Source organism: Oryctolagus cuniculus, chromosome 17, assembly GCF_051225735.1.
Source record: "Oryctolagus cuniculus isolate XC-2025 breed Fujian yellow rabbit chromosome 17, ASM5122573v1, whole genome shotgun sequence".
Lineage (NCBI taxonomy): Eukaryota > Metazoa > Chordata > Mammalia > Lagomorpha > Leporidae > Oryctolagus > Oryctolagus cuniculus.
This window is the reverse complement of record NC_142883.1, coordinates 48,927,287-48,953,914: the sequence shown is the minus strand read 5'-3', so window position 1 is coordinate 48,953,914 and position 26,628 is coordinate 48,927,287. Positions and strand designations below refer to the sequence as shown.

The 26,628-nt window shown below is 50.3% G+C and overlaps 1 protein-coding gene across 3 annotated transcripts in view; it reads right to left on the bottom strand.

Moving 5' to 3' along the window:
* The window catches only part of CTNS (cystinosin, lysosomal cystine transporter), a 28,018-nt gene extending 1,474 nt beyond the window's left edge, over positions 1–26,544 (bottom strand). For 2 of the 3 annotated variants that reach the window (XM_002718866.6, XM_051825366.3), the window contains exons 1-10: positions 26,406–26,544; positions 24,124–24,203; positions 18,788–18,866; positions 17,500–17,584; positions 3,914–4,017; positions 3,678–3,809; positions 2,991–3,090; positions 2,783–2,902; positions 1,575–1,745; positions 136–253 (exon numbers count right to left, since the gene is read on the bottom strand). In XM_002718866.6, coding sequence (XP_002718912.3) covers positions 136–253; positions 1,575–1,745; positions 2,783–2,902; positions 2,991–3,090; positions 3,678–3,809; positions 3,914–4,017; positions 17,500–17,584; positions 18,788–18,866; positions 24,124–24,184 — 970 coding nt within the window. In that variant the 5' untranslated portion in view covers positions 24,185–24,203; positions 26,406–26,544. Of the gene's footprint in view, positions 1–135; positions 254–1,574; positions 1,746–2,782; positions 2,903–2,990; positions 3,091–3,677; positions 3,810–3,913; positions 4,018–17,499; positions 17,585–18,787; positions 18,867–24,123; positions 24,204–25,643; positions 25,761–26,405 lie in introns of all 3 variants that reach the window. The other variant, XM_051825363.3, reaches the window with a different exon arrangement.
* Positions 26,545–26,628: the final 84 nt, after the last annotated feature.

The following is a 26,628-nucleotide window of genomic DNA, read 5'->3' as shown; positions in this document are numbered from 1 at the left end:
AAGGCCCCTGTGGGAGTCTCTCCTGGAGGGGGGTGGCAGGGCTGGGATCGGCTTGGAACCAGGCTGCAGGGCTGGTGGGAAGGGGGTCCCCGGAAGCCAGGCCCCCCCGTGCCTGCAGCCCACTGGGTGACTCACCATTGTTGTAGGACTGGAGGAACATCTGGAGGAGGCTGAAGCTGCCCCCGGTGAAGTCCAGGAGCACATTGCCAATGCTCCAGCCCTCGGTGCTTTTGTAGTAAAAGTTCATGTAGGCCTGGGCCAGACAGACAGAGGCGGTGAGGGGGCTGGGTGGCTGCCGCCTGTGCCTTGTGACTGCTGCTCCAAACAAGAGTGGCTCTAATTCCTCCCACACGTGTGCTTGGCCTTGGCTCCAACAAACACAGTGACCTTTGGGCTGTGACGAGCCTCGGCCGAGGGGACAGTCTGGGTGGTCCTGGCGTGCACAGCAGGCAAACGCCCTCCTCCAGGCCCCCCTGCCCCTCACAACTGGTGGAGGCAGGGGCGGATGCCACCTTCTGTCCTGCTCCCTTGTGGACCAAGCTGTCTGCTGGTCTCCTGTCTCCTGACTCCACACACGTGCAGCTGCACTCTCCCCGCACTCAGCCCGCACCGCACACTTCCCACTGTGGCGTCCCGTTCCATCCTGGACAAGCTGCTGAGTTCTCCTAGACTTAGTTTCCCCATCTGCAGAGTGGAGCTGATGCCCACTTCGGCCTGGCTGGGCTAGTAGCTGGACCAGCTTTAACATCCCCTTCTTCCTGCTGCCTCTCCAAACCATGCTGCCTTCTGGGTCTCCCTGACGGGTGCCCTCTCCCTCCCTCCAGCCTAGGAGGGAAGTCTGGGCCCCTTTGCTGGTCTTCTCCCAGTCAGGCTCCTGGCCTTGTCTGCTCCCAGCCTCTTCCGTACCTGCTGCTGCCTCTGCAGGCCCGGATGATTCCAGACCTCTCCAGCTGGGTTCCTTCTTCCCTGGGGCTGAGGACTTAGTTCACCCAATGCCTTCCCCTGCCCAGGAGCCCTCCCAAGACCCCTGAGACCTGGCCCTCCCCAGCTCCAACACTGTCAATGCTGCTGGGCCAGCCCTGCTCCCTGCTGCCTCCCGCACTTCTGCCTGTGCCTCTGTGCAGGCTAACCCTGTCCGTCCCTGCCCCCAGCCTGGACTGCCTGCCTGGCTCCCCTCCTGTTCATAGGATTACGTTCTGCTGGCCCTCAGGGTCTAGCCCTGTGCCTGGCCAACACTCCTTCCTTCCTGAGCCCACGGAGCACAAGGTTCCCAGCGCTGGGGTAGCTGAGAACGGAGCTTTCCCACTGGGAATGGGGCAAGTTAAAAGAGGCTTGTGGTTCACAGGTGGGAGTCTGCGGTTGGCTGCTGCTTCTCTTGGGGGAAGATGTATTTGACTCTTAAGTCCCTGGACCTGAGTGGGACTGAGCACTCAGGAGGAGGCTGAGGGCCCTCCCAGGAGGAACCCTCTGTACAGGAGGTGCTTGTCGGGGTGCCCCACTGGGGTTCCCTGCCTCCTGTGGCTTCAGCTCTCCCCGCACCACCATGTGAAAATGCAGGAGGGCCCTGCGAGTACCTGTGGGAAATACTTGACCAGCGTGACCGCGAGCTTGATGTAGGAGAAGCAGAAGAGAAACTGCAGCCACGTGGTGGCCCCAACCGCGGCCACAATCATGGTGATGAATGCGAAGAGCCAGGAGAGCAGCAGGAAGCCAATGGCTGGCTTGGACACGCGCTGGCCGCCTCTCTGGGAAGGGTGAGGGTAGAATTGCAGATTAGAGTGATGACTCAGGAGGGGACGGCTTAGAAACTGGGTGGATGATGGGCCATGGGGGAGAGCTGCAGGCTGCGGCTGACCTTGGCAGAGCCTATGCAGAGATCAACAGCCTCATCTGGGCCACGGAACAAGTCAGCGCTGGGCTGGGGCCAGCGGCCAGGTCGGTAGTGGGCAGGGTCACAGCCCCAGCACCAACAAATCCTTTTTACTATCAGGGTCTCCCGTGTAGCCCCTCTTAGACTCTCCTGCTCCTGTCTGCTTTTGGTACCCACTGTGCAGAACGAGGCACCTCTCAGAGCTCACTCAGGAGCAAAGCGAACTGGGAAGTAGACATCAATACCCTGGAGGCCTGGACCTGGTCCCTGCCCAGCTGTTGACTGTTCTGTGCCCCAAGGGCGCCTGGTCCCTGTAGTCTGACCCTCCACCCCTGCCTTTTCCCGCAAAGGAGGCCTCCTATGGCCAGGCTTCACAGGGAAGGGCAGGGAAACTGGGCATCTGGGGGTCGAAGAGCAGCGTGGCCTTGCAGGTGCGTGACAGGGATGCTAGGAGGGAGGCGGCACAACCGCAGGGTGTTGAGAGCACTGCTGCCAACCGGAGGGGTCCCTGGCAACAAGGTTTGGTCCAGGCTCCTCAGCCTGGCGCGTGGGACCCTCCTGATGGGGGCCTGCTCCCCTACTGGCACCTGTACCCCGGCACACCCATGTGCTCACAGCTCCTCTCGGATGTCCCTCAGCCTCCACAATCTGTGCCGCTGGGGAGAGTGTCCTGCCCTTCCCCTGCCCCGTGGGGACTCCACTCACCCTTGGACTGAAAGCAAGCGCCTTTCCCTGGCTGCCTCCCAGTCCTTGGGCTTGGGGCCTCCACTGTTTCGACCCCTTCCAGCTCTGACGGGGTCCCTCACTCCAAACTTGGGCTCACGGGTGTCCTCTGTGCCCCGGGCTGGAGCACGGCAGGAAGCGGGTCGGGTGGGTGCTGCCTGGGCCCCGCCGCTCAGCCTGACATCTCACCTCATACATGCAGCACTGCACGAGGACGATCAGAGTGAGGACAACTGCGTGCAGGCTGAAGAAGACGTCATTATTGTCCACGGGGTTCACGCCATTAGGGTATTTGTGGAGAAACTGCTCCTGGAGGGGCGGGGAGAAGCTGGGCAGTGAGGGGCAGCCCGGGGAGAGGCAGCTCAGGCAGGGCTGTGGAGGGTGGGCAGGGACATACCTTGATGTAGGGCACCCACAGGAGGCCGACATTGAACACGCTGTAGGCCACAAAGCCTGTCAGGTTCAGGGCCACGAAGTCGAAGCTCAGACCAACAACACTGCGGGGGGTGGAGGGGACAGAGCCGGGCGGGGTTAGGCTGAGGACCCCGCGGCATGGGGAGAGAGGCAGGTCCCTCCTGCTCTGCAACCCCTGCCCTCTCGGGAAGGGTGCCCTCCCTGCCTCCTGGTCCCAGGGGGAGCGGGTACCCCCTGCAGCAGGGAAGCAACTCTTCCCTGGCTCTCTGTGAGTCCAGTGTGTGTGTGTCCCCTTGTATCCAGCGTGCCTGCAGGGCAGCTTGTGCCCCACCCCAGTCCTTAACATCCTGGCAGGACTGCCTGCTGTCCATGGCTGCAGGACCCATGGCCTCACACCTCGGTCTTCCAGGCCAGGCCAGACCCAGAGCAGAGCAGACTGGGTGGACTTCCTCCCTCTCCGCCCACTCCCCACGTAAATGAGGAGGCTTCACACGGAGAGGCTGCAATGGGCAAGGATGGGCCCAGAAGTCCAATCCAGGCTCTCAGAGACAGCTCGCCCATCACGACAGGGGCAGGCTGAGAGAAGAGCAGAGGGGGCAGCCTACAGCCCCACTGGGACGCCCTGCTCTCGTCACCCCACGCAGCCTCCACGTAAAGCTGGGTAGGTTACCTTTTCCGCCTCCAGTTCTTGATCACCTGCGGGTAGAAGGAGACAGACCAGGCCACAAAGTAGATCCAGCCGATCACCTGGTTTACGATGCTGATGGTGTTGCTGCGGATCACTGAGAAGAGGATCCTGGGGCTAGGAAGGAGTGAGGGGCTGGCATGAGCTGAGGCTGGCCTTCCAAAGACAACCCCCAGCTGCCCAGCATGGCCGCCCCTCCCCATGGAAGCAGACTCGCCTACCCGGTCTGGTTGGAATTATTTTGGTGCAGATAAACGGTGACTTGTCCAACATTTTGAGACGTCACTTGAAAAGTGGAATTTGTCTCTCTGGGAGGCACCACGACCTGTTAGGAAAACTAAATTCAATCCGAGGTCACTTGCAGTTACGCTGGGTCCCATTGCGTGTCTGGCTCCAGGGTGTGCACTAGGATGTGAGGGACAGATCACATATGGACCCTGCCTCCCAAGAGCTTCCTGAGCCCAGGGAGAAACCCCAGGCTAGCCAGCTAACTTGAAACCCCACACCTCTGTGTCAGACTTTCTGCCCTGAGTCCCTGCCCTGCCTAGTCTCTTCCTCTCACTAGCCACACGACGTCGGGTGAGTTATCTAAACTCTGGCCACAGGCTGCTCATCTGTAAAAGGGGACAACAAACATGCCTACCTTACAGGGCTGCTACAAATGCCAACACGTTCACAGCTGGGAGAAGTATCGGAGAGAGATGCAAGATGGCAGAATAGGGAGAGAGTTTATTGCTCTATTCTAGGGGAAGATAGTTTAAAAAAAGCAGAGAGGGAGAAAACAGCAGAGGAAACTGTCACAGGACACTACGTGGAGGGTGTGGACATGTACAACTCAGGACCCAGCAGCTGTGAGTCCCAGCACCCACTCTGGAGAGTGAGGTGAGACCATACTGCAGCAGTCCAAGCCATTTGCAATAAAGCAGCAGGAAGAGCATGGTGTGGGCCCGGCTTGTAGCCCTGTGGGGGACAGTGTATCTGCCAAACTAGAGGGGAACAAAGGGGGGCACGTTTCTCTCTCCCCAACCACCCTGCACTGGCATCCTGTAAGAAGTCGACAGAGGGCAGGTGCCACTTTGGATGCACATAAGAGCTGCACCAACTCATGTTGGCACGCCCAGCATCCAGCAAGGGGAGACACCTGAGTCTGGCTGGGAGCACTGACAGGGAGCTGCGTGCTTGTGACTGTGGGAGGCTTGTGTGCTGGGAATGTGAAAATACTGTGGCTGCGTGGGAGGGTGCAGGGTATGGCTGGGTCTTTGGGCAGTCACTGTGGGCAGCTCCACATGCTCAAGGCTCCCTGATTCCCTGGTGAGGGTCATTGCTGTGGGATCCGTACGTACACTGAGACAGATCCTTTGTGTGGTTCTGCGGCAGCGGGGACAAATATTGTACCCACTGGGGCTAGTGCCTAGGCATTGGTCTCCTTGGAGGAAAGGAGGTGAGCGTGAGACTATGCCAACAGAGCAGAACAAAACTCCCCTCTGATTAAAAAAAAAAAGAGAGAGAGATTTACCAAACCCAACCTGGCTTTCACTTTGGATACTCCCTTCACACTGGCGTGCTGAAGAGAGCTCCCTGGCCACACCCACCACACGCCTCTGAGTATTCACTGAAAAAGTGGACACTCCACTAAGCCAGAGAGGGATGGTCCAAAGGTAAAAGCTATCACGGGGGAAAAGAAAATAAAACAAAACTAATACCTCTATAAATGCCTAAAAATAAACACAGAAATTCAAGAAACAAGAATAAGACAACATGATGCCCCCGAAAGAAGACAACACTTCAATACTAGAATGCAGATGAAGAGATTGAAGAAATGCCAGAAACGGAACTCAAAAAATTGATCGTAGGGTTACTTAGAAGTAATCAGAAGCAAATCCATGAACTAATGAAATCTGTACATGACAGAAAATTTTTCCCATGAAATTGAGATCTTAAAGAGAAATCAAAATGAAATTTTGGAAATGAAGAATTCAATAGAATAAAAAAAATGCAGTGGAAAATCTTAACAACAGACTCAGTGAAGCAGAAGAAAGAATATCTAAGTTAGAAGACAAATTGCGGCCGGCGCTGCGGCTCACTAGGCTAATCCTCCGCCTTGTGGCGCCGGCACACCGGGTTCTAGTCCCGGTTGGGGCGCTGGATTCTGTCCTGGTTGCCCCTCTTCCAGGCCAGCTCCCTGCTGTGGCCAGGGAGTGCAGTGGAGGATGGCCCAAGTACTTGGGCCCTGCACCCCATGGGAGACCAGGAGAAGCACCTGGCTCCTGCCTTCGGATCAGCGTGGTGCGCTGGCCGCAGCATGCCGGCCGCAGCGTGCCAGCTGTGGCGGCCATTGGAGGGTGAACCAACAGCAAAGGAAGACCTTTCTCTCTGTCTCTCTCTCTCACTGTCCACTCTGCCTGTCAAAAAAAAAAAAAAAAGAAGAAGACAAATTGCTGGAAATTTTACAGTCAGATCACCCCCCCCCCCCCAAAAAAAAAGAAGAAACTAGAAAGCTAAAAAATAGTGTTGGAAATCTATAGAATATCAAGTGAATAAAGGGGTCTTAGGAGTTCCTGAAGATGTAGAAAGAGAGAATGGATTAGAAGGCCTGTTAAGTGAAATAATTACAGAAAAATTCCCCAATTTGGAGAGAGACAGGGACATCCAAGTATAGAAAGCACATAGAACTCTTAGTAGACATAACCAGAAAAGATCTTCAGCACAACACATTGCAGTCAAAATCTCTACAGTAAAACATAAAGATTCTAAAACGTGCATGAGAGAAATGCCAGATTACCTTCAGAGGATCTCCAATTAGACTCACAGCAGACTTCTCATCAGAAACCCTATAGGCTAGGAGAGAATGGCAAGATATATTCTAAGTCTTAAGAGAAAAAAACTGTCAACCCAGAATATTGTACCCTGCAAAACTCTCATTTATGAATGAAGGTGAAATAAAGATCATTCGTAACAAACAGAAACGGAAAGAATTTGTCACTGCCTATCCAGCCCTACAAAAGATGTTTAAGGATGTGCTGCACACAGAAGCATGGTTATCACTACTAAAGAAGGCACAGGAAGAAAATCTTCCAGTAAAAGCACAAAGGAAATCCAAAGTAAAAAATAGGGATATTTATCGAAACACGGCAGAGCAAAGTCATTACTCATCAATAGTCACCTTGAATGTAAATGGTCTCAACCCTTTAGTTAAAAGAAATAGACCGATGAAGAAGTGGGACTTCAGCATGGAGTAGCATGTGCCATACCCCGTGCATCCTGCTCACGGTCAATAGGAAAGCCTTCAACGTGACCAAAGGCAGCAGGCTGCACGGCCTGGCGGACCATATGGAATATTTGCGGTAGGGATGCCTCCAGAAGACTGGCAACATTTTGTCTAGATAAAGATGCACTTAGAGAGGAATATGATGATCTCTCAGATTTGAATGCAGTACAACTGGAGAGTGTTCGAGAATGGAAAATGCAGTTTAAAGCAAAATATGATTATGTGGGCAGACTCCTAAAACTAGAAGAACCATCAACATATGCAGATGAAGCAGATACCAAGGATCACAATAAACAGGCACAGTCAGGGGCCTTCAGAACGGCAGCTCTTCCTGCCTCTTCCAGTATGTCCAGTGTCTTTGGGTTTGATTCACCTCCTGCAAAAAACATTCAATAGGCTGTGTACGAGATATATTTGAGTCTCACTATGCGGATTAGAATACTAGACATTATTTATGCTGCCAAAGCCATTGGTTGCGGTTGTTTGTAATGTCTAATGGGGCTTCCTCATCCTGAAAGGAAATGGATTTTTTTTAAAAACCAAGAAAGTCACAAGTTTTTTTTCTCCCCCTTTTTTCCCCTTTTTTCTTCTCTCCTCTTTTTTTTTTTTTTTTTTTTAAGTTTTCAAATATATCAAAGACAACCAGATATGTATTTACTACTCAGGTGTACAAATCTCCTCAAAACACAAGGGACTCCTGTTTCACATGGTGTTTATTTTAGCACTGAGGAGGGAGGAGACCGTGGCAGGGAAGGTGAAGCCTGCACATCAATTTGAGTACTTTAGGTTACTGAGAAATTGAGATGAGAATTAACAAACATTTCCGTTTGGGCTTTGTCAGGGGAGGAAAGAAAAAGATAAGCTTCTAAGAAATCTTTGTAAATTAGGAGATGAGATTTCGAGTGGGTTTAAGTTAGTTAATTCTCCAACAGTGAGATCATTTGAAACCTGTTTATCCCATCCCTTCTCCTAAGTCAGATCAATATTAACTGTGCCTTATTTCACTTACATAGACCTGAATTATTTTTAGGGTAAGCCCTTATATGAATACAGAAGTCATTATAAGCAGCATTGAGACTGAAGTTAGAATATTCTGTTGATTGCAAAACCTTGATATCATTCTGTGTGTAAAGAATGTAAAAGGAATATTCAGTGTTAACTGTCATATATATTAATATACACAAACATAATTAGCATTGTAATGGCCAAATGCAGTTCCCATATTTTTCTCTTTTCAAAAAAACTGAAAAAACTAATCAAGTCTTATTCTCCAACAGCTGCCTAGTTTTAGGAGTCTGATCCTCACAGCTCACTGGTATGGGTGCACGGGCTGGGGCTGTGGCGTGGATGTCTGTGTGGCCACGTCTGAATGTGTGGGAGAGCGTGTTGGAAGGGACTCTCTGCAGATACTGTAAATACAAGTACCATTTTAATAAAGCATGTACAATAAACCAAAATAAAAATAAAAGACACAGACCAGAACGGATTAAAAAATAAAACCCATCTATTTGCTGCCTACAAGAGACACATCTCACCAACAAAGATACATGCATACTGAAAGAGAAAGGATGGAAAGATATTCTATGCTAACAAAAACCAAAAAGAGCTATCCTAATATCAGACAAAGTAGACTTTAACACATAAACTTTTTTTTTTTTTTTGACAGGCAGAGTGGACAGTGAGAGAGAGAGACAGAGAGAAAGGTCTTCCTTTGCCGTTGGTTCACCCTCCAATGGCTGCCGCGGCCAGCGCATTGCGCTGATCCAAAGCCAGGAGCCAGGTACTTCTCTTGGTCTCCCATGGGGTGCAGGGCCCAAGCACCTGGGCCATCCTCCACTGCACTCCTGGGCCACAGCAGAGAGCTGGCCTGGAAGAGGGGCAACCGGGACAGAATCCGGTGCCCCAACCGGGACTAGAACCCGGTGTGCCGGCGCCGCAAGGCAGAGGATTAGCCTATTCAGCCACGGCGCCGGCAAATACATAAACTGTTAAAAGAGACAAAGAAGGGTGCTATGTAATGATTAAGGGATCAATTCAACAGGAAGAAGTGACTATTATAAACATATATGCAACTAATTACAGGGCACCTGGCTATTTAAAATAAATGTTAATGAATCTAAGGGAGACATAGAATCCCATACAATAGTAATAGGGGACTTCAATAACCATCTTTGGTATGGACAGATACCAAATGGACAGCAATAGACAGATCAACCAGAAAGAAAATCAGCAAGGAAATAGTTAATAGACACTATAGACCAAATGGACCTAACAAATATTTACAGAACTTTCCATGCTACATTCGCAGATTACACATTCTTCTCAGCAGTCACGGAACTTTCTCTAGGATTGACCACATGCTAGGCCATACAACAAGTCTCAGAAAATTCAAAAAAAATCTAAATCATATCATGTATCTTCTCTGACTACAATGGTACGAAGCTAGAAATCAACAACTCAGGAATCCCCAGAACATATGAAAACACATGAAGACTGAACAAAATGCTCCTGAATGAACAGTGGGTCACAGAAGAAATCAAAAGAGAAATAAGGGGACGGTGCTGTAGCGCAGCGGGTTAATGCCCTGGCCTGAAGCACCGGCATCCCATATGGGCGCAGGTTTGAGACCTGGCTGTTCCACTTCCGATCCAGCTCCTTCCTATGGCCTGGGAAAGCAGTAGAAGATGGCTCAAGTCCTTGGGCCCCTGCACCAGAGGGGGAGACCTGGAAGAAGCTCCTGGCTTTGGATTGGCACAGCTCCGGCTGTTGTGGCCAACTGGGGAGTGAACCATCGATGGAAGACCTCTCTCTCTCTCTGCCTCTCCTCTCTGTGTAACTCTGATTTTCAAATAAACAAAATACATTTTAAAAAAAAGAAAACTAGGCTGGTGCCGCGGCTCAACAGGCTAATCCTCTGCCTGCGGCACCAGCACACCGGATTCTAGTCCCGGTCGGGGTGCCAGATTCTGTCCCGGTTGCCCCTCTTCCAGGCCAGCTCTCTGCTATGGCCCGGTAATGCAGTGGAGGATGGCAAAAGTGCTTGGGTCCTGCACCTGCATGGGAGACCAGGAGAAGCACCTGGTTCCTGGCTTCAGATCAGCGCGATGCGCCGGCTGCGGCGGCCATTGGAGGATGAACCAACGGCAAAGGAAGACCTTTCTCTCTGTCTCTCTCTCTCACTGTCCACTCTGCCTGTCAAAAAAAAAAAAAAAAAAAGTTTATGTGTTAAAGTCTACTTTGTCTGATATTAGGATAGCTCTTTTTGGTTTTTGTTAGCATAGAATATCTTTCCATCCTTTCTCTTTCAGTATGCATGTATCTTTGTTGGTGAGATGTGTCTCTTGTAGGCAGCAAAGAACTAAAGAACTAAAAAAATTTCTGGAAACAAATGAAGATGATGATACAACATATCAAAACTTACAGGATACAGCAAAAGCAGTGGTAAGAGGAAACTTTATAGCAATTGGTGCCTAAATCAAGAAACTGGAAAGGCACCAAATAAATGAGCTATCAATGCATCTCAAGGACCTAGAAAAACAGCAAGAAACCAAACCCAAAACTAACAGGAGGAAAGAAATAATTAAAATTAGAGACTAAACAAAATTAAAACAAAAAAAATACAAAAGATCAGCAAAGCAAAGAGCTGGTTTTTTGGAAAAAAAAATTGACATACCATTGGCCCAACTAACCAAAAAAAAAAAAAAAAAATGGAGAAGACACATATCAATAAAATTAGAGATGAAAAAGGGAATGTAACAACAGGCACTACAGAAATAAAAAGAATCATCAGAAATTACTACAAAGATCTGTATACCAACAAACCAGAAACCTAAAAGAGATGGATAGATTCTTGGACACATAGAATCTACCTAAATTGAGCCATGAAGACATAGAAAACCTAAAAAGACCAATAACCAAGACAGAAATTGAATCAATCATAAATACCCTCCTAACAAAGAAAAGCCTAGGACCAGATGGCTTTACCATTAAATTCTACCAGAAGAACTAACTCCAAACTAACTCCTCAAGCTATTCAAAACAATTGAAAGGGAGGGAATCCTCCCAAATTTTCTATGAAGCCAGCATCATCTTAATTCCTAAACATAAAAAAGATGCAACAGAGAAAGAGAATTACAGACCAATTTCCCTGATGAACACAGACACAAAAGTCCTCAACAAAGTTCTAGCCAATAGAATTCAAACAACACTTCAGAAAGATCATCCATCCAGACCAAGTGGGATTTATCCCTGGTATGCAGGGATTGTTCAACATTTGTAAATCAATCAATGCGATACAACACATTAACAAACTGCTGACCAAACACCAAATGATTAGATTAATAGATGCAGACAAAGCATTTAATAAAATACAATACCCTTTCATGACGAAAACTCTAAGCAAATTGGGTGTAGAGGGAACATTCCTCAACACAATCAAGGCAATTTATGACAAACCCACGGCCAGCATCCTACTGAATTGGGAAAAGCTGGAAGCATTCCCACTGAGATCTGGAACCAGACAAGGATGCCCGCTCTCACCACTGCTATTCAATGTAGTCCTGGAGGTTTTAGCTAGAGCCTTTAGGCACGAAAAAGAAATCAAAGGGATACAAGTTGGAAAGGATGAAGTCAAACTATCCCTATTTGCAGATGGCATGACTCTATATATAGTGGATCCAAAGGACTCGACTAAGAGACTATTGGAACTCATAGAAGAGTTTGGTAAAGTAGCAGGATATAAAATCAACACACAAAAGTCAACAGTCTTTGTATACATAGACAATGCCATGGCTGAGAAAGAGCTTCTAAAATCAATCCCATTCACAATAGCTACAAAAAAAAAAAAAAAAAAAAAGTACCCTGGAATAAATTGGAATAAATTTAATCAAGGATGTCAAAGATCTCTACAATGAGAAATTAAAAACATTAAAGAAAGAAACAGAAGAGAATAAAAAAATGGGAAAACGTTCCATGTTCATGGTTTGGAAGAATCAATATCATCAAAATGTCCAAAAGCAATTTATAGATTCAATGCAATACCAATCAAAATAACAAAAACATTCTTCTCAGATATAGAAAAAATGATGTTGAAATTCATATGGAAACACAGGAGATCCTGAATAGCTAAAGCAATCTTATACAACAAAAACAAAGCTGGAGACAACACAATACCAGATTCCAAGACATACTACAGGACAGTTATAATCAAAACAGCCTGGTACTAGTATAAAAACAGATGGATAGACCAATGGAACGGAATAGAAATGCCAGAAAGCAATCCATACATCTACAACCAACTTATCTTTGACAAAGGAGCTAAAATCAATCCCTGGAGCAATGAGTCTCTTCAACAATTGGTGCTGGGAAAACTGGATCTCCATGTGCAGAAGTATGAAGCAAGATCCGTACCTTATACCTTACACAAAAATCCACTCAACATGGATTAAATACCTAAATCTATGATCCAACACCATCAAATTATTGGGGAAAATTGGGCAAACCCTACAAGACATTGGAATGGGCAAAGAGTTTTTGGAAAACAGCCCAGAGGCACAGGCAATCAAAGCCAAAATTGACAAATGGGATTACATCAAATTGAAATGCTTTTGTACTGCAAAAGAAACACTCAGCAAAGTGAAGAGTCAAGCAACAGAATGGGAGAAATTATTTGCAAACTATGCATCTGATAAAGGATTAATAACTAGAATGTATAAAAAGATCACGAAACTCAACAACAAAAAACCCAGTTACAAAATGGACAAAAGTCTTTTTTTTTTTTTTTTTTTTTTGACAGGTAGAGTTACAGTGAGAGAGACAGAGAGAAAGATCTTCCTTCGTTGGTTCACTCCCCAAATGGCTGCTACCACCAGCGCTGCGCCAATCCGAAGCTAGGAGCCAGGTGCTTCTTCCTGGTCTCCCATTTGGGCGCAGGGACCAAGCACTTGGGCCATCCTCCTCTGCCCTCCTGGGCCACAGCAGAAAAGCTGCACTGGAGGAGGGGTAACCAGGGCTAGAACCTGGTGCCCATATGGGATGCCAGTGCCGCAGGTGGAGGATTAACCAAGTGAGCCACGGCGCCGGCTCCCTACCCTCAAGTTGTTTTTTTTTTTTTTTTTTTTTTTTTTGACAGGCAGAGTGGACAGTGAGAGAGAGAGACAGAGAGAAAGGTCTCTTCCTTTGCCGTTGGTTCACCCTCCAACGGCTGCCGCCGCCGGCGCGCTGCGGCTGGTGCACCACGCTGATCCGATGGCAGGCGCCAGGTACCTATCCTGGTCTCTCATGGGGTGCAGGGCCCAAGCACTTGGGCCATCCTCCACTGCACTCCCTGGCCACAGCAGAGAGCTGGCCCAGAAGAGGGGCAACCAGGACAGAATCCAGTGCCCCGACTGGGACTAGAACCTGGTGTGCCAGCGCCGCAAGGCAGAGGATTAGCCTAGTGAGCCACGGCGCCGGCCTACCCTCAAGTTCTAACCAGTAGTTTCCACCACCACAGGCAGTAGGCAGCAGGGGATGGAGCTGGCCGGGGAGGGGCCAGTGAGGCAGGCTGGTATTCATAAAGCTCATCCAAAAAAATGGTTTGACTTTCACTGTTAAATCTATTTAAAAAACTGGATTATAGGGAGCTAGGCATTTGGCATAGTCGCTAAGATGCCACTTGGGACACCTACATCCTATATTGGAGTGCCTGGGTTCTAGTCCTGGCTGTGCTCCTGATTCCCCCTTCCTGCTGATGTGCACCCTGGGAGGCAGCAGGTGACGGCTTGAGTATTTGAGTCCCTTGTACCCACATGGAAGACCTGGGTGGAGTTCCAGGCTCCTGGCTACAGCCTGGCCTAGCTCTGGCTATTGGAGGCACTTGGGAGAGTGAACCAGCAAATTGAAAATCTCTCTTTCAAATGAAATGAAAATAAGTATATAGAATTAAAAAGTTGGGTTGGTACCACAGGCTGGAAGCAGATTGCCAGAACCTGCTGTTAGAACCAATGGCTTTCCTGCATGCTGGCCTCTGACCCTGGGGCAGAAGCAAGGTCGTGAAGAATGATGCTGTCCAGTGCAGTGTGGTGCTCACCAGGGGCGAGATTCACCTCTCACTTGGGGGCTCCTTAGCTCCACACTGCTGCCTCCTTCCACAAGTTTTTCAGATCAGAGGTTCCTAACTCTGAGCCTGATCAGGTCTCACCGCTCCTCGCCTTCTAGGGGCGCAGAGATAACTCGCAGTCCATCTCTACAGCCAGCCAGGGCCTCCCACCACGGCCTCAGCCCTGCAGCCTCTCTTCCTCCTCTGCCTCAGTTTTATTAGGGTATCACTGGTAAATAAAAGTGGTATGTATTTACTGATATACAAATACACTGAAGTGATTACAGTAAGCTAATCAATATACCCACCATCCCACATATTGATCAGTGTTTCACGGTCGGAAAATTGAAGATCAACTCTCTTAGTGATCCTCAAGTACAGTCACATGTTGCTTAGCGACAGGATACAATCTAAGAAACATGTTATTAAACAATCTCACTACTGCAAACAGTACAGTATGTACTGACACAAGCTAAGACAGTCACGGCGTCACTGGGAGATAGAGTATTTTTTTTTTTTTTTTAATTTGACAGGTAGAGTTATAGACAGTGAGAGAGAGAGAGAGACAGAGAGAAAGGTCTTCCTTCCGTTGGTTCACCCCCCATATGGCCGCTACAGCCGGTGTGCTGAGCAGATCCTAAGCCAGGAGCCAGGCGCTTCCTCCTGGTCTCCCATGTGGGTGCAGGGGCCCAAGCACTTGGGCCATCCTCCACTGCCCTCCTGGGCCACACCAGAGAGCTGGACTGGAAGAGGAGCAACCAGGACTAGAACCCGGTGCCCATATGGGATGCCAGCACCGCAGATGGAGGATTAACCAAGTGAGCCACAGTGCTGGCCTCAGGAGATAGAATCTTATGGGAACAACACTCTATATGTGGTCCTTGTTGACTGAAATGTGATTATGTGGTACACAAATGTACACGATATGTATTATTAATTATAGCCACCAAGCTGTACAATAGATCTCTGGAACTTATTCACCCTGCATTGCATTCCACTTGTTTTTTTCTTATTTTTTAACCCTCTGAGTTGCTTTCCCTATGGATATCTTTTAACAGTTGAATGGCAACTGGCTCAAATCCTTGCTAAGGTGGAAATACGGAACACACAGAGAGATGACTGCATAAAGCAGGAATGGGCATTTAGCCTAGTGGTTAAGATACTGCAGCCCAGAGTGGAGTACTTGGGTTCAATTCCTGCTTCTGGCTTCTGACTCCAGCTTCCTGTCAATGTAGAGCCTTAGAGACAGTGATGATGGCTCAAGTAAGTGATTCCTGCCACCCATGTGGGAGACCAGGAGAGCATTCACAACAGCTGTGGCCCCAGCTTGGGGACTGAACCCGCTGATGACAGTTCTCATTGTCTGCCTCTGCACCTCTCAAACAAATTAAAAAATTAAAAAAATACATAAAGCTACAAATAATTTTCACTATCACACCAGACAGCCTCTGGTACTGGCTTCTACAAATGACACCAGTGGTGTCTAAGAACACTGCTTCACAGGGGCCAGCATTGTGGCACAGGTACTGGCTTGAACCTCGGCTACTTCACTTCCAATCCAGCTCCCTGCTAATGGGAAGGCAGTGGAAGACGGCTCAAGTCCTTGGGCCCCTGCACCCATGTGGGAGACCCGGAAGAAGCTCCTGGCTTCAGCCTGGCCTTTGCAGCCATCTGGGGAGTGAACTAGCAGATGGAAAACCTCTTTGGGCTGGTGCTGTGTCACAGCGGGTTAATGCCCTGGCCTGAAGCGCCAGCAACCTATATGGGTGCTGGTTTGAGACCCAGCTGCTCCACTTCTGATCCAGCTCTCTGCTATGGCCTGGGAAAGCAGTAGAAGATGGCCCAAGTGCTTGGGCCCCTGCACCTGTGTGGGAGACCTGGAAGAAACTCCTGGCTCCGGATCAGCGCAGCTCAGGCTGTTGCGGCCAATTGGGGAGTGAACCATTGGATGGAAGGCCTCTCTCTCTGCCTCTCCTCTCTGTGTAGCTTTTTCAAATAAATAAATAAATCTTTTTTTTTTTTTAAAGGTGACTTGAAAAAAAAAAAAAAAAGAAAACCTCTCTGTCTCTCCTCTATATATAACTTTCAAATAAATAAATAAATAAATAAATAAATAAATCTTTCCAAAAACAAAGAAACCACAACTTCACAATCTTTACTGTGGACCCAAATCTTCCAGGGGTCTTGCTAACCTGTAGACTAAATCAGTAGGTCTAGGAAGCAACCTGAGATTTTGTGTTTCTAGGTTTTTAAGCAAGGCCAATGATGCTGATCCCTGATGGCTTTTCTGAGTTGCAAGGTCTTAGAAAATCATCTTAGGAACTTCCACATTCTCAGAACCACTTCTTTCTTTTTTTAAATAACTTGAGAGACACCTCCCATCTGCTGGTTCATTTCCCAAATACCTGTAACAGGAAAGGGCTGGGTCAGGCTGCAGCTGGGAGCTGGCAGTGGGAACTGATTACTGAAGCCATCACTGCTGCCTCCCAGGGTCTGCATTAGCAGGAGACAGGGGCTGGGAGTCAAACCCAGGTACTCCAATAGGGGTTGTGGGCAGCTTAACTACTAGGGTAAATGTCTACCCCACTTTTTTTTTTTAAAGATGTACTTCATTCTTTTTAATAGTTGTGTAGTATGCCGTAGTAGAAATGATTCACAAAGTATTCACCCATTAAAGTTCATGAATATAGGCTGGCTCCAGAGTACTGCTATAACACTAGTGCAGTGGGCATCTCCATACTTATGTGCACATGTTTCTTTGGGGCAGGTTTCTAGAAGCTGAATTACTATTTTTTTTTTTTTTTTTTTTTTTTGGACAGGCAGAGTGGACAGTGAGAGATACAGAGAGAAAGGTCTTCTTTTTTATTCTGTTGGTTCACCCCACAACGGCCGCCGCGGCCAGCATGCTGCGGCCGGCGCACTGCGCTGATCCGAAGCCAAGAGCCAGGTGCTTCCTCCTGGTCTCCCATGGGGTGCAGGACCCAAGCACTTGGGCCATCCTCCACTGCACTCCCGGGCCACAGCAGAGAGCTGGCCTGGAAGAGGGGCAACCGGGACAGAATCCGGTGCCCCGACAGGGACTAGAACCCGGTGTGCTGGTGCCGCAGGCGGAGGATTAGCCTAGTGAGCCGCGGCGCTGGCTGAAGCTGAATTACTATTAACAAACAAAGTGAGTTTTAAATCTTGAAGGATACCAATATCCTACTCCTGGTCCTAAGAAGGCTGAGGAAGTTGTTTAGCAGGTCTTCTCTGGTCCTCTCAGAACCGCATCCACCTCAGGTTTCTCGCTATCGCATCTTCATGGCACATAATGCTCACCTCCCAGAGGAACATGGCCAACGTCACAGACTGCCAGGCTGAGGAGCGGGCCTGGCTCGGTGACCACTCCCCCACGCTCCCTCCTGAAACGCGCTTCTTCACCTAGCATTTTCCCCACGCACAGGTGAGGAGCTGTTACTTACTTCATCAGGCAGCTCCAGGATGGTGACGTTTTTGGAACGGAAGGTGACTTCCAAAGTGATCACCAAGCTAGTATTTAACGGATGCCTGTGGAAGACAAGAGTCTGATCACTGCCGTGAAGTTGGATGCTGAGATCTCAACCAGCCCTCTGGATTCTACACGGGGCCCACATTTCTCAAGCAGCTAGAGCTAGGAAATACTATGTGCGCATCCCCGAGCAGGCAGGGATGGGAACCCCCGTCTCTGAGGCATTTTGTCTGAATTAGGAGACCAGAAATCCCTTCAAGGTGGGTGAGACCTGAGGAGGCAGCAAACTGGCTGGAATGACACATTGAGGCACCTAGAGGTAGACTGGGTCACGGTCCCCTGCTCCAACGGGAAAGGTTTCCCAGAGCGGAGCTCAAGTCTGAGCCAGGGCCTTCCCAGCAAGGCGCCAGGGGGAGCAGAGTGTGCAAGGCAAGCTGGAGGTGTGTGGCCAGGTAAGTTGGACATGCTGACTGATAGCAGCCCACAGGAGCATCACATCTGGGCTTAGAGTCCGGGAGTTCGTTTATAAAGTGGCAGGATGACTTGGGAGACTTATAAGGTGTTGCTGGTGTGCAGAGATGGCGGGAACTTGGAATGGCCTGGTAGGCCTGCGAGGAGGCCTAGGAGCCAGAGCTTTGGTTTGAGATCAGCCTCCCAGGGGAGGGCAGGAGAGGGGAGAGGCGTAAATAGAAAAGGACAGGCTCTGGATCTTCATCTCAGGGCACCCTCACAGCTGGGAGGCTGGGGCAGGACAGAGCAGCCAAGGGCATAGAAGGAAGAGGTGGGCCCTGCAGTCTGGCCTGGAACCCTCATACTTAGAATGAGCAGATGCCAGCCAGGACCAGACCAGGCTAAGACTGAGCATCGCACAAGAGGGAGCCATGTAATGTGGCCACATCCGCTTTTGGAAGTGGCAGAGCAGCACTCAGCTCTGTGTTCCTTGTCCTTCAGGACTCCCCTAAAATATCTGGCGTCTGAAAGGAGCACTGTGAAGGGTGGCATCCACTTCTGGTCACTCAGGGGCTCTCCTCTCTTGGGGAGGAGGCTCTGCCCTTCCTCATCCTCCTATCCAAAGGATTCAGTGTGGGTCAGATGAGGGACCTGGCTCTGCAGCCCCCTGCTGGCACCACTGCTCTTCCCCTGGCCTGTCTTAAGAGTGTGGAAGTAAGAACATCACATCTGAAATATGAACAGACCAAGCCAGGGATCAAGCTGTGGGGAGAGTCCAGTGGGCTGAGGACAAGCTGGACCTGAGAACTCACCCAAGGGTGACGCTGACGTTGGTCGAGCTGCCATTTTCCAGCTTCACAACAGGAGGAACGGTGAGGCTGACGGTTGACTCTGGAAAGACCCCAATCAGTGATGTCAGTCACTAGGTCAGAAAGCTCAGGCCCACGAGAAGAATCTGAGATGATGGGCCTGAGATCTGAACCAGGAGTTCTGACCTCTACTGTCTTTTCTTTTTTCCTTTTTTAAAGATTTAATTATTTATGTGAAAGTCAGAGTTACACAGAGAGAGGAGAGGCAGAGAGAGAGGCCTTCCATCCAATGGTTCACTCCCCATCTGGCCACAATGGCTGGAGCTGTGGCAATCCAAAGCCAGGAGCTTCTTCCAGGTCTCCCACGCAGGTGCAGGGGAACAAGGACTTGGGCCATCTTCTACTGCTTTCCCAGGCCATAGCAGGGAGCTGGATCAGAAGTGCAGCAGCCGGGTCTCGAACTGGCGCCCACATGGGATGCTGGGGCTTCGGGCCAGGGCATTTACCTGCTGTGCCACAGCAGAGGCCCCTCTGACCTCTATTTTCTAGGCCAAGACACAGAAGGTCTGGAGGCCACGTTGTGGGCCTGGAAACCCAATGTCCTTGTTATGCTGTTTCCCCCATGTGCTGCCAAATTCAGAGACAGGAAGACACAGGCCAGAGCAAGAAACACTGGCCCTTCCTCCCACTCCTTGGTCGGCAGCTCTGGGGGTCTCTAGAGATAGTCTGGGAACCATGGAGCCCAAAAGTGATCACAAAGGAATCCAAGCCGTGCTCTGCAAGAGGTGGACTTAAACCAGTTCCTCAGATGGACAGCACAAGATCTCCTCTGTTCACGGAGCTGAAATAGCCCTGAGATAGCCCTGCCTCACAGGCTGCAGGACTATGCATGGCCTACAGGTCAGGATGCTGAATCTTGAATGGGACAGCGGAGGGCACTCACAAGGGGAAGCAAGTGCTTAACTCTGATGAAGGTCTCTGCAGGGCGAGGGGTGGGCAGGGCCCAGCTCTCCCTCCATCCAGACCCCTCAGAGGCAAGAGATGAAGAGCCAAGATTGGAAATTTTAGATGCTCGAGTTGGGACTTCCAAATGAGCTAATTCAACCTGTCCTGCCTGATTCCTCTTCTCAGTACCCCTACCTGGTAGGTGTCTTCCTGCATACTTCCTGCAAGAGTAACCTCATCTCCTCCACAGGGCTCGGCCTGCCTTGAACTTGTGCTGTTGGATCTGGCTCGGGTACCCGGAACCTCTCCTGACCACACCTGAGCTGCCTTCTCCACACGAGTCCTGCACGTGGCATTGCAGACAGGGAGGGACTGCTCTGCCTTGTGGGGTCCCCACCCTGGGCAGGAGGTCCCCACCCTGGCCCTTGCAGAAACCAAGCTTCTCAGGTCCTGGAGCCACCTTTGACAACCAGGCCCCTTCTTTGTCGCACTCACTGCTCTGATATCAGCTGAGGCTTTGTTCGGCTTATGTAACTGGGCAGCAAGACGTATTGTCCCTGTTAAATTTTACCTAGAGCTGAGGATCATGCCAGATATGCAAGTGCAAGAACAAATCACCATGCAGGGGTACTGAAAGGGATGCCTAGCAGCCACCTTACCTCTGGGTCCCCACGGCCAGTACTTGCTGCTTTCCAGGGGGCACACTAGTGGGAGGCAGGAATCAGAAGTGGAGCCAGGACTTAAACTCAAGCACTCTGATGTGGGCGTCCCAAGCAGCATCTTTTTTTTTTTCCCTTGGAGATTTATTTGAAAGGCAGAATTACAAACAGAGAGGCAGAGACAGAGAGACCTTCTATCCACTGTTTCGCTCCCTAAATGGCCACAAGCGCTTGGACTGGGCCAGGCCAAAGAAAGGAGCATCTTCTGGGTCTCCCATGTGAGTGCTGGGGCCCAAGTACTTGGACCATCTTCTGCTGCTTTCCCAGGCACATTGGCAGGGAGCTGGATCAGAAGTGGAGCAGCTGGGACTTGAACTCGCACTCATATGGGATGCTGCTGTTGCCGGCAGTGGCTTAACCTGCTGCGCCTCAACACTGGCCCCCTAAGCAGCATCTTAACCCCTGCACCAAACACTCACCCCTATGAACTTTTTTTTTTTTAACACAGCAAAAAGACTGACCTTTATTATCGCAGCAGAGCCCCATGGATTTCTTGGAGTTCCCTTGTACTAGACCTTTTGTAGAAGGGGCCTGAGCCTGTGTGGATTTTGGTATTCACAGGAATCCTGAAGCCCAGGACGCCAAGGGATAACTGTATTTGTTGGTTCTGATTATTATCTTGCAATAACTTGTAATATCTCATAATAACTGCAGGAAATTTGAACCTAGATGGGAGGTGGTTAGGAAGTAAGAAGCATATCTCGGAAGAACACATTTTAAATTCCATCCTGGGGTAGCAGCCTCTATACCTTATAAGAATGACCAATAATGAGTCACGATGGGGCCATCCCAGGTTTTAGTTTTTACCTTACACTTATTGGCACCTCTCCCAGTCTGTACCCTACCCCGTGCCAGCCACTCTGCTATACTCTCCACTCTCATTTTTAATCATTACAACAGTGAGAGGTCAGCATATAAGGAAACCCAGAATTCCAGGAGGGGATTATCAGGTATCTTGTCCATACAGCTCAAAAACGGTGGAGACAAGATTCAAATCCAGACCTGTGTTGTCCAGAGTCCAGGTTCTTGACTACAGATCCACTATGTCAAGAGTCCACCCACAGACATCAGAGACAAAACCCCCTGAAGGCCAATCATCTCACCTATGGTCTTTGATGATCACCTCCCAAAGCAAAGAGTAGAAAGACTCAGAATGAGGTTAGAAATCCAGTGCCATGGGGCCAGTGCAGTGGTTTAGGAGGTTAAACCTCTGCCTATGGTGCCGGCATCCCATATGGGCACCAGTTCAAGTCCCGGCTGCTCCACTTCTGATCCAGCTCCCTGCTAATGGCCTGAGAACGTGGTAGAAGATGGTCTAAGTGCTTGGGCCCCTGTATGTACCTGAAAGACCCAGAAGAAGCTCCTGGCTCCTGGCTTTGGATCAGCCCAGCTCCGGCCATGCAGCCATTTGGGGAATGAATCAGCGGATGGAAGACCTCTCTGTCTCTCCCTCTGCCTGTCTGTAATTCTGCCTCTCAAAATAAATAAATAGGGGCCTGTGACACAGTGGGTAAAGCCACTGCCTGGAGCACTGGCATCTTATATGGGTGCCAGTTCAAATCCCGGCTACTCCACTTTTTTTTCTTAAAGATTTATTTATTTATTTGAAATTCAGAGTTAGAGAGAGAGAAAGAGGTCTTCCATCTGCTGGTTCACTCAAGTGGCCACAAGTGCCAGAGCTGTGCCGATCCAAAGCAAGTAGCCAGGGGAGCCAGGAGCTTCTTTTGGGTCTCCCACGCAGGTGCAGGGGCCCAAAGACTTGGGCCATCTTCTACTGCTTCCCAGGCTATAGCAGAGAGCTGAATCGGAAGTGGAACAGCCAGGACTCGAACTGGCGCCCATATGGGATGCTGGCACTGCAGGTGGTGGCTTTACCCACTACGCCACAGAGTCAGTCTCTGCTCCACTTCCAATCCAGCTCTCCACGATAGCCTGGGAAATCAGCAGAATATGGTGCAAGTCCTTGGGCCCCTGCATCCACGTGAGAGACCTGGAAGAGGCTCCTGCTTCCGATCATCCCAGCTCTGGCCACTGGGGCCATATGGGGAGTGAATCAGTGGATGGAAGCTCTCTGCCTCTGCCTCTCTGTAACTCGGCCTTACGAATAAATAAATAAATAAATCTTTAAAAAATAAAAAAAAAAAAAAAGAAATCTGATGCCAGTTACTCGGTTTTACTGCAGCTTCCACTATGACACTCAGGAAAGGAAGCCACGTGACTGGGCAGGAACCCTAGCCAGGTTCTAGCTTGGTTACTGTCTAGCTTTGTGACTCTGGGGAAGCCTCCTACCCTCTCTGGGCCTTAGCTTCCCCTCTGAGTAACTGGAGTGGTTTTAGCTGAATTTTGTGCTCTTTCCTAGGGGAACCCATTAGCAATGTGCACACACATTGCAGCCATGGTCCCAGGGAATGTGACCCTGCAGGGCTAGAATGAGACCCTGGCATCACCAGAAACTCTGGGCCCCACAGCCCTAAGCCCTTCGCTTTTGTGGAAACTGCTTATTCCCAAGGTGAGACTGCCAAGTGACAGGACCGGACTGGTTAGCAGACCGGCAAGGGCTGACCAGATGACCTCGCCTCAGATTCCAGGGCCCAGTGACCCTAAGTGTACAGTCTTTACTCAGGGCTCTTGGGTAACTTCAGCAGGAGTGCTGCTCTTTTCCCACCTGAACTCTTCATTAAGGGATTTCATTTGGGTTTTGACAGCAACCAAGCTAATGATCAAAATGGGCCCCGCACCCTACAGTGCTAAATAAAGCTCTCTGGGGAAGGAATTTCAGAAATGTCTAGGGCACTGGAATAATTGCTAGAATGACACAAGCCTCAAAAGCAGTCAGCCCTCCTCTCGGGAGGTGCAAACCCTGTCACCAGCCTGTCCCTGCTCCTCAGTCCCTAAGGAGATGCAACACAGACTCCTGTGCCTGGCAGAATCAGGAACAATGGGTGGGGGGAAGGGTGGTCACCTGTCTGTATTCTCAGGGCTTACAACTTTTTCTGTAAGGCCACAGGGCAGGGCAGGAACCACAGGAACCATTTTTCACAGATATTTATCCCATAATGCTGCAGACTCACAATTCGTCTTTGACAGTCAATCGCAAAGTCTGACTTGAAGAACCAACTACTGGGGCCAGCGCCGTGGTGTAGTAGACAAGCCTCTGCCTGCAGCGCTGACATCCCATATGGGTGCCGGCTCGTGTCCCGGCTGCTCCTCTTCTGACCCAGTTCTCTGCTGTGGCCTGGGAAAGCAGTAGAAGATGGCCCAAGTGCTTCGGCCCCTGCGCTCATGTGGGAGGCCTGGAAGGAGCTCCTGGCTCTGGATCAGCCCAGCTCTGGCTGTGGCGGCCATCTGGAGAGTGAACCAGCATCTCTCTCTCTCTCTGTAGCTCCACCTCTCAAATAAATAAATAAATCTTAAATAAATTAAAAAAAATAAACATTGACTTTAGTGACACAGAAAAGGAAACAGGGACCCCAGGGCAGCAGGCCAATTACTGGTGGAACCATCTGGCTTTTTGAGAAACTCCCGGACCCCAGACCAGGGTCTATCTCACTACAGTAATGGCCACTCGGCCTGGTGAGAGCAGGCAGACACACGTGATCTGGATGGCACCAATTCCTCGACAACCAACAGGACAGGCTACTCATGTGGGCCATGACGACTCAGTTCTGAACTTACCACATTTCTCCACAAGCTTCAGGGAGAAAAGGATAAAAATAATCAGCCAATTCCTTCTCATGGTCCACAGCTTCCCAGAACTAGAAGGAAAACAAACGGCATGAGACATTCCTGTTCAGGTTGAATCAGCTCCAGAGGGACAAGCCACCTGGAAGCAGGCAAGGGACAGCTCATAAAGGACCTGCCTTCACACTCTGACCTCAGGGGCTTTGCAGCACAGCCTCAGAGACCGGGACCCCGAGAGGACTTATCTTTGTGTGACAGAAGGGGAAACAAGTGGGTTGTGTAAAGTCCCACTCTGAGGAAGTGAACACAGGCCTGCATTTTCCCTTCTTCAATTGCTTTCTGCAAACTTAATTAACAGAAAGAATGTTGTTTTATTGGCTTGGGGGTCTCCGCCCTCCCCAAACCAGTTCCTTTTCTCACTCCGCAGATGTGGAATCAGAACTGAGAAACTCAAACATGTGCCCAGCAAGTCCCCCAGCCCCAAAGGCTGAGACCCCCAGGAGGCCAGACAGACACTGAGAGCCAAGTCAACTAAAACGTTAAAGGGACAGGCATTTGGTGCAGCGTTCAAGTGCCTCTCGGCACCCCTGCATCCCATATCCAAGCGCTTGAGCTGAGTTCTGGCTCCGCTTGCAATCCAGTGCCCTGCTAATGCAGACTCTGGGAGGCAGCAGACGATGGCTCATGTACTTAGGTTCCTGCCATCCACGTGGGAGACACGGATTGAGCTCCTGGCTTTGGCCTGACCCAGTCCTGGCCAAATTTGGGGATATAAATTTGGGGAATAAATTAGCAGATGGAAGATCTGTCCGCTTTTCAAATAAAAAACAAACATTAAAAAACACATTGATAATTATACACAACTGGCAGCTTGTGAAAGCAACAAGATAGCAACGACATTTCACAACAATGGCTTTGTCTCACATGCCCTTCCTCCTGTAAGTTCTAACGACCTCCCAGGCCTCCTCCAGATGTCCAGCTGTCACTTGCTTTAAGCGGTCTCTCCCACTCCTCCAGCCCCCGCCCAGGAGCAGCCTGGAGTCAGGTGTGGCAGCAGCTCCTCTCCGCCAGGAATCTCAGTGAGTCCTGGCCTCTGTTCCCCAAGTGCAATGCCCCGGGTCTCCCACCTCCAGAGGGGTAACACAGATGGGACAAGGCACGTGTGCCTAGAGACGCGTGCGCAGGCTTCCACCTGGGCTCCCACATGTATTAGTTGTGCGACTTTAGTTGTGTGACTTAACCTCACACTTCAATCTCCTAATGAGAAAATAGGGACGGTAGCATCGACCTCATAGCATTTCAGATTGATTGATTGATTTGATAGCCGGAGTGACAGAGACGGGGAGACAGGGAGAGAAATCTTCCATAGGCTGGTTCACTCCCCAAACTGCTGCAACTGCCTGATCTGGGCCAGGCTGAAGCCAGAAGCTAGGAATTCTATCCTGGCCTCCCATGAGGGCAGCAGGGGCTGGAGCACTTTCGGCCATCTTCCACTGCCTTCCCAAGCACATTACCGGGAAGCTGGATCAGCAGCCCAGTAGCCAGAACTGGCAGCAGCACTCTGCTATGGGATGCCGGCCTTGCAAGCCGAGGTCTTCCACATGCGCCACGACACCAGTTCCTGCTAACACCTAAAAGAGAGGAGTTAGAAAGCCTTCTCGGCTGGGGCTAAAACTGGCTCTTGAGGGGAGGGGGAAGAAATCGTGGCTACCACAGTGGTTTGTGGCCTTCCAAAGGGCCACAGCACACACGGGAACAGAGTTTTATCAGCGGTATTAGAATTTCAGAGAGGGACAGCGGTTGACAGGGATGAAAAGGTTGAGAAACAACCGGGAAGCGATAACAGCTGTCGCCCGGGGCATCCAGCAAGCACAAAGCATTGGTTGTTATTTTCTTCAATGTTATTGAGCACGGCAAGGGCCAGGTGTCCTCCCTTCCCACGGTCCGAACGCCCTGGAGGGCAGGGTGGGTCTCCTGCTGAGTCCCGGGAGCCCGGCGCGCAGCACCAAGTCCACGGCGGCTCGCCTCTCCAGAGCAATCGGGAAACTCCTCGCCTCACACCAGCTGGTGCCGGGGCAGGGGCTCCCGCGCGCTGGGGTAGACCACCCACCCTGCCCCAGCCGCCTGGGGTCCCTGCCTCGCCCACCACCACCCGGGCCCTCCAAGCTGGGAGGCGTTCGGCGTCGACAGCCGGGGCTGGTGGCACAGGACCGAAGCCCGAGGGGTTATGTCCGCGGTGCCGCGGGGAAGGCTGTCGGGACCGCGCCGGCTCTCACCTGAGAGCGCCCCGGGGCTCGGGGGACGGACCTCACGGGACGCGTGAACCTCGCGCCAGGTGTCGCTCCGGAGTGTGCCGGGCTCCCGGGCTGGGCAGACTTTGTGTGAGGGCGGGACAGCGGTCACCTGACCCGAGCCACCTGATTCGTGGGCCACAAGCCGCGGCGCGGTGCTCTCTGGGAGTTGTAGTTTTCACGAGACCTAGCCGGGAGATAGGTTAGC